Source organism: Odocoileus virginianus, chromosome 6, assembly GCF_023699985.2.
Source record: "Odocoileus virginianus isolate 20LAN1187 ecotype Illinois chromosome 6, Ovbor_1.2, whole genome shotgun sequence".
NCBI lineage: Eukaryota > Metazoa > Chordata > Mammalia > Artiodactyla > Cervidae > Odocoileus > Odocoileus virginianus.
This window is the reverse complement of record NC_069679.1, coordinates 39,165,607-39,173,531: the sequence shown is the minus strand read 5'-3', so window position 1 is coordinate 39,173,531 and position 7,925 is coordinate 39,165,607. Positions and strand designations below refer to the sequence as shown.

The window sequence follows — 7,925 nt, the reverse complement described above, 5'->3', positions numbered from 1 at the left end:
AGGGTTTGTCAGCCTTTCTCCAGTAATGCCCCAGAGACAGGTCAGCATCCCTCCTCCACCCTGAGCACCCACCTCCTCCTCTTGGTTATTTTTTCTGAATTAAGAAGGTGACATTATTCTTTTCTTCAAGCACTTCTGTTAATATTGAAAAACGTGTGCTTGCATCTCAAGCAAGGCAGCCTAGACGCGAGGGCCATTTCAATATTAATGAAATTGTTTAATCTCCTAAATTCACCGTGTTTAAGTTACGTTTTGGTGAGTTATTGACCACCTCTGAAACTATGGTTAATGGAGGGTGTGTGCGTGTGTATGTGTGTCCGCATGTACAGTGCACACACGTGCATGCATGTTTAAAGATCTTTTTTATGCTAACCCCAAACAGCTATACTAATAATGCTCTAATATCACTAAGTGTCAAAATGTCACACCCAGAAATCTCCTACCACCACCTCAGCCTCCTCCTGCCAAAAGAAAAGTTCTTACATTTTCAGACTGAAGACGATTTATTGTGGGCTACAGGTACTGGGTTTTTAAAAACGAGATAGTAGAAATTTCTTTTGAAAAGCATAAAGGTTAGAGAATGTGCAGAAACGAGTGGGAATGCCTACCATCTACATTTGTAGACAGCGTGCAAGCGGGTAGGGTTAACTCACTATTTCATAGCAGTTTGATGATGATGGTGACGATGATAATGATAATAATTCATTGAATCTCCAGAGATGAATCCAAACTGAAGGAAACCAGTTACCCACACTGGGCAGGGTGATCCTAGGCACATCCCCATCCTCTCTTCTCTCCAAAATAAGGAAAATCCTTTGGTTCTTTGCAAATCTAGAAGGTACTGCAGTTTTAGTGGGGCCGCAGGCAGCCTTTGGTGTGCCCTCTAAACCCTACATAACTTTTTTCTATGTAAAAAAGGGGGGGTGGGGAGAAAGTTTCGGCTGTAAAATGCAAACTTTCAGCCCACCCCTTACTCCTGTTTTAAACCACCTGCGGAAAGCGAGAGACAACTGTGTCAACCAAACTCAGGCTCTCCCCAGGTCCCCACACCAGCTTCCCCAACAGCCCCAGAGCCTCCATCCTGTGTCTAACCAGAGTCCTGGAGGGCTTACAAAGTGAAGACCTTGCTTATTTGCCCAGATACACTATTTTAATTTTTTTAATTTGGCCAATACACTTAGATTCAAAATGGGCTCTTACACGTGGCTGTCCGATAGTATTTTTTTGTTGTTGTATTTTAAAACCCTTGCTTAAGGCTACACACCCACTGTGCCGCGTCAAGGAAGCAGTCTTGGAAGGCCAAATCAAACTTTGACCTGCCTCTCGGAGGACTAGGGGAAGGTGTATTTTCATTACAATAACCCGTGTAACCATTCCCGGGTAATGCCAAGCGCAGGGAAAGGGTCTGCTTCAGGGGAAAGCCGTGCCTGAAGTTAGCCAACAACACAAACCCGATACACTGCAAAGGAAACAAAATACCCCAATAGCCAAGCAATTTCCATGTCAAATACCATCTGCGCAGCAGCTCGGTCTGTGAATGTGAGTGGTCGCCTGTAGCCTGTATCCCTGCTCCCGCCGCTACCACCCCATACCTTCACACCGCGCACCCTGGCCGGCGCGTCCTGCTCCCACCGGTGGCAGAGGCTCTTCCCCCTCGCCCAGTCTTGAGCTGGAAGTGATTCCTATTGGCCAAGGTGTCCATGTAAATAGGTGTGAAAGAAACCAGAGCTGGCCAGGCTCTCTCCCTCTCGCTCAGTCCCCTCCCTCTGCATCCCCCGCTCCCCCTCCTCTTCCTCCTCCTCCCAAGGCGATTGTCATATGATAGCTAAGAAGTGGCACATTAATGAAGCACCGCTACAGGGGTCTTTTCTGCTCCTGTCACCGCTTAAAACTATCAGATGGTTCCAGGGAGGACATGGAGGCAGCCACCTAGCTCAGCGGAGCTGCGGAGCCCAGAGCAGCGCCCTCCGGAGCCCCGAGGCCGCTGCCACCAGCGTCCGCGCCGGAACTCCGCAGCCGAGCTCGGCCGCCCGCGGAGCGCACGGCCAGAAGCGCCAGGGACCAGGCGACGCGGGGCGCTGCGGGGCTGAGCTCAGAGTCGTACGGAGCCCAGCCGAACCCGGACACTGCGCCCTGGCTGCGCGCTGGGAGGGACAAGGCGAGCAGCAGCCCCATCCCGGATGCGGACGCGCAACTTGAGGCAACTTTAAGGTGAGCGGCTCACGGTTGCATCTCTACCCCCAGTTCCCGCTCCAGGTCCGGGCTTACTTCCAGGCTACCCTCACGCCGCTCGCCGGCTTCCCTTCCCGCGCCCCCTGGCTGCGTCCCACTCGACACATAAAGTTGCTGGCTAGAGAGCTTAGGCGCTGGCTGATCTAGCGCCAAAGCCCCCTACTTGCGCCACCCCGAAGTCTGTTCTTGGCCTGGTTGACCTCGTCTGTGCATCCACATCCTCCTCCCTCCCCCGCTTATCTTTACCCCCTTCCCAGATCCGAGCAGGCCCGCGCGGACCCAGAGCTAGGAGGGGGCAAAGAAGAAGATGCCTCGGCCGGGCCGCAACACGTATAGCGACCAGAAGCCGCCCTACTCATACATATCGCTAACCGCCATGGCCATCCAGAGCTCGCCAGAGAAGATGCTGCCGTTGAGCGAAATCTACAAGTTCATCATGGACCGCTTCCCCTACTATCGGGAGAACACGCAGCGCTGGCAGAACAGCCTGCGCCACAACCTCTCCTTCAACGACTGCTTCATTAAGATCCCGCGGCGGCCAGACCAGCCTGGCAAGGGCAGCTTCTGGGCGCTGCACCCCAGCTGTGGGGACATGTTCGAGAACGGCAGCTTCCTGAGGCGCCGCAAGCGCTTCAAGGTGCTCAAGTCGGACCACCTGGCGCCCAGCAAGCCCGCTGACGCCGCGCAGTACCTGCAGCAGCAGGCCAAGCTGCGCCTGAGCGCGCTGGCCGCCTCGGGCACGCACCTGCCGCAGATGCCCACGGCCGCCTACAACCTGGGCGGCGTAGCGCAGCCCTCAGGCTTCAAGCATCCCTTCGCCATTGAGAATATCATCGCACGCGAGTACAAGATGCCTGGGGGGCTGGCCTTCTCCGCCATGCAGCCCGTGCCCGCCGCCTACCCGCTCCCCAACCAGTTGACTACCATGGGCAGCTCGCTGGGCACTGGCTGGCCACACGTGTACGGTTCCGCAGGCATGATCGATTCAGCCACCCCCATCTCCATGGCAAGTGGCGATTACAGCGCCTACGGCGTGCCACTGAAGCCTCTGTGTCACGCAGCGGGCCAGACACTGCCCGCCATCCCCGTGCCCATCAAGCCCACACCGGCCGCAGTGCCTGCCCTGCCCGCGCTGCCTGCGCCCATCCCCACCTTGCTCTCGAACTCGCCGCCCTCGCTGAGCCCCACGTCCTCTCAAACAGCCACCAGCCAAAGCAGCCCCGCTACTCCCAGCGAAACGCTCACCAGCCCGGCCTCCGCCTTGCACTCAGTGGCGGTGCACTGACCCGCAGAGGCCGGCGCCCCCTCTTCTTCCCCTCCCCGCCAGCTCACTCGCCTCCCCCGGCTCCCAGTCCTGCCCTCCTCGACCTGGGACACCCTAATTTGTCCATTTCACATTCGGCCAACCCTCTCTTCCCCGTGAGAACTTTTGTTTTGGACCCAGGAAACGAAACACAAACTTGCAGATGGGCCAGGATGCGCGCGTGGGAGTTGTCCTCGCCCCCAGGAGGGAAAGGCAGGGAACGCCTGAGCCAAGTCGTCCCACGCCCGGGGCCCCGAAACCCTCTCCCACAGAAGAGGCAGGGGAGTTCCTGCCTCCTGCCGCCTCGGAGAGGAGCGCGTCTTCGCTCTGCCCGGATCCTCGAGGCTCTGGACGCGGCGCCGTTAGCTCCAAGCCCAGAGAAACCGTCTCCGAGGTTTCCTGGAACATATCTCCCCTGAGGGCTGCAACCACCCAGCGGAGAGCCAGATCTCTATTTACCGTCTTGGAAATCTGCCGCGAAAAGGGACCACTAACTTCCTACCCTACTCGCCTCCGCCCATCCGGCAGGGGCCGGGCGGACCACAGCTTCCCTGAGAAGCGGCCCTGCCTCCACGGCTTCTGCGGGGTTTTTTTGTTTTGAATTTTGTTTTCTGCCAGAGGCTCCTGGTGCTGGGAGTTTAGGGGAGAGGCTACCAAGCTGGGAAGGAGACGTTTGTCCTCAACACAAACAAAATAAAAGTAAAAGTAACCTTGTATGTTTACAAAGCGCCCGGTAAAACGTAAACAGTGAACTTGAATCCGTATTGCTTTGGCGGGCGAGCGGGCAAAGCCCACTTTACAAGTACCTGTTGTAATGTGAATGTTTACTCTGCATTTCTGGCCAGGTTTAGGGGAGGGAAGGGGTGGGTATGGGAAAGTTAATTAGGATGTTAACTTTCCGATTACTTAGAGACCTTTTAAACTATTTATTTTATTGCTGGAAGGAAAAAAGAAAGAAAATGAAAAAAGTCCAAACTAAGAAACCATCAAGGGCAACCCTAGAAGAACTGAGATAAGCTGACTGGTAACATGAAGGAGGTGTCACCGGATAGGTCTCCCACGGACAAGTCTTTCTGTTTGCTACAGGAACTTTTCCAAGAAGCTCAAGGGCTGCAAAGAGATGTAAATGATTGTGAATAGGAATGATTATACACTGTGTAAAATGCACTTTTGTTTGCTATATTCCTTTAGAATCTTAGGTAATTTGCTGGAAAACAAACTGTTGTTCTGGTGTGACCTGCTTAAGTTAAAAAAAAAAGTTGTAGTGTCATCAGAGCTGTACCATTTTTACCTTTCATTTTTTCTCCCTCCCTGTACAAAATTAGCATGGCGTTTTAAATATTGATGTTCTTGTTCCCAGCATGCCTGTTTTAAGACAAAGAATTTTAAAAAGGTGTCTACATTAAATTATGAACCTAGTCCAAATAATATTTTCTCATTAAAATATGTAAATTCAAATTTTACTTGTGTGTGTTTTTGAAGAGTTGCTACAAACAATAACTCTACCCAAGATAGATGTAGTGCTTCTTTAAGCATGTTTTCTGCAATTCATTGTCTGAGTAGTTTGTCTTTTTCATAACTTATTTTTAAAACAAACCTCCTCTTATACACTTGCAGACTAGGGGAGAAATTATTCAGAGGGACTCTTGAAGACATTTTCCCAGAGAGAGAGAGGAAATAATCTATTCCCTAGTATAGATCAGGGGCACATGTGTAGTGCTGAAAGAGAAACTGTTAGTGGAAAAAAAATAGTACTTTATATTTAATTTGTCTATCTTAAAACATGCATTTTACAAAATAGACAGTAGTTGTATGAATATAAGGCTTCTATAGAAACCAGGTAGAGGTGATATGGAGATACAGAACTTGAAAGCAAACTTGCCTACTCAATATTTATATTCTGATAAACCTATTTGCAGTGACCCTTCATTTCCTTGGTCCTTTAAATTATTGCAGTCGTTGAAATTTTCTTTTTCAGAAGTTACTTAAAAGTAGCTTGTCAAGAAACCTGTTCACTTTTAACTGAGTAGATTTCTCTTTAATCCTTCATCTGGGAAAATAATGCTTGCTGCATTTATTTTAAAGAAATGAAGGAAGTTAAATACCTGCCTGTAAGTATTTGCTTTTCTTAAGATTTTTGCAGAGAATTAAAGTTTGCCAAGAATGTATGGCTCAAGGCCAATTAAAACTTAATTGAAGGGGTCACCATATTTCCAGAGTGAGGTGTGTATTCAACTAATGAAGTTACAAGACAAAGACAAACTTAAATGGTGATTAACACTTTACTGTGTAAAATGATTAAACAAGAGACCTTGTGCAACACAGAGAAACCCACTCAGAAATCATCATGACTATACTCCACTAGGAGAACCCTCAGCACCTGCGACCTTTATATATTCAGAGGGCTATCTGAAAAAAAATTAGGATTAATGCAAAGGATAATTAATCCTGTTGTGACTTTTTTTTTAAAGGAAGGATCCCACACACAGCCAAAAAAAAAAAAAAAAGGTAGAAAATAAATGAATCATTGGACTGATTAAAATGCATGAAGCCACTAAAGCTCGTCAGACAGGGGACAACTAAACTCATTCATCAAGCCCAATTCACAATTATATCAACATGATCAGCTAAAGAAAGCCTGGAAAACTTATCCACCCTGGGCCAGGAAACTCTTGAAACTTTGTTCCCAAGCAGAAATCATCTACAGTTAAAAAAATGAAATACGATTTTCACTACTTCCTGCAAAATAAAATTAAAAGCCACCTCTGGAGTATTCTAATCTGGAATTCACTAACACTGCATTTGAACTGAGAATGAAGGGAGCATAAAGGGCTAACATGGGCCTCAAACGTTTTATAAATTTTCAGCTTACATAGGTAAAATGCTCTTCCTAGTAGCAGCAATAGAATTTAGAGGCAAGTGTGTACATACACACATTTAATAAAGAGGCAAATAAGATGCAGGTCCTATTTCTGATTTTTAGCAAAGGACTGATTTCAAGTCAGCATTTGAAAATGTGCTTTTCAGCTGTTAAGTTCGTCATGGTGTATTGCAAAGAATGAAATAACTACGGCATTGTGAGTCCTCCTTTCACCACTGCAGGCATCTTTTCTCAGACGAAGTTGAATGAGTAAAGTAAAAAATCCATTGATGATATTTTGACCTTCATCAGGAATCCAAAGGCAGCCCAAACACACACGCCTCCACCCCACTTCAACTCCAGCTTTGAGACTTGCACCCAGTTCAGCTGAAGTACCCCACAAATAAGGAAGTTTATAACTTCCATACTTTCAATGGCTCTCTTTGTCATGTTAAATCTTTTCACCTGGCTCAAGTCCAAAGTCAATACACATAGCTTTAAAATAAAACTGGAAGAGACAACCCCATACAGTAAGGTGTATATGTTAGGGATCTCACCCTGAGAATGGAGTTAAGCTATATTATTTTCTAGTTTGTAAATTTGGACAATATTGATTTTTTTTAATTTAGGTTTTTGATTTGAAAACTGGACTCTTCTGTTACTTTTGGTGTTTAACATGCTTCTGTGCTCAACTGTGTTTTTAAGTGGCTTTCTCTGTGATTTGGGGAAATGCTTACACAATGGATGAGTTTTGTGTGTGTGTGTGTGTGTGTGTGTGTGTGTGTGTGTGTGTGTGTGAGAGAGAGAGAGAGAGAGAGAGAGAGAAGCTGTTGAAGTTCTCACTGTTCCTATTGCCTGGGCTGGGGGTTTTGAGAAGCCTGAAGACTAGCAGGAGCGGTGCTAGTAAATGATCCTTGGAATGGCTTAAATATTACAGCAGCGAGCTTAATTCCTTTAAAATAGATGAGAACATTGAGTGTCTTGGAAGCATAAATCTGGCCAGGTGCTCAAGTGGTAGGTGGGAGGGAGAAAGAATCCAAGGGAAGTGCTTCTAACAGAAGGTTTTACATTAGTTTATGCCAGATTGGGGGGGTGGTTCAGGAAGGGTTTATACTTTTGCAAATGGAAACTCCCTTTGTAAAAAGATATCCATTTAAGTAACAACAGGATCAGAATCTGTTCTTCAATTCTTAATATAAATGTCAATTAATTTTTTTTCTCCTAAAGCCACATATACACAGAGACACCCAAACAAAAACAAAACAAAAACAATCCAACCCACCAGCTGTGAAGCCTCAAAAGGGATGCATTTGTTTCGTTTAAACTAACAACAAATTATCTAATTAATATGTTTCAATTACAGCATGAAAGGCACAGCCCTTGGACCGCCCGCCGTGGGGGCACAATAGCCCCAGAGCCCACTCTAGGAATTTACAATAACTTCACATCTGTTTCTTTATTTCCCACTTTTTGAATCTAAAACTCCTCTCAAGATCACTTCAAACCACGGCCTGAGTTATGAAATATGTC

General features: G+C 47.4%; 1 protein-coding gene across 1 annotated transcript; it reads left to right on the top strand.

The window, feature by feature from the left end:
• The first annotated feature begins 1,792 nt into the window (after positions 1-1,792).
• Positions 1,793-4,973, top strand: FOXB1 (forkhead box B1). The gene is made up of 2 exons (XM_020877691.2): positions 1,793-2,211; positions 2,490-4,973. The coding sequence occupies exon 2, from the start codon at positions 2,540-2,542 to the stop codon at positions 3,515-3,517; it is 978 nt and encodes a 325-aa protein (XP_020733350.1). The 5' UTR covers positions 1,793-2,211; positions 2,490-2,539; the 3' UTR covers positions 3,518-4,973.
• The last annotated feature ends 2,952 nt before the right edge of the window (positions 4,974-7,925 follow it).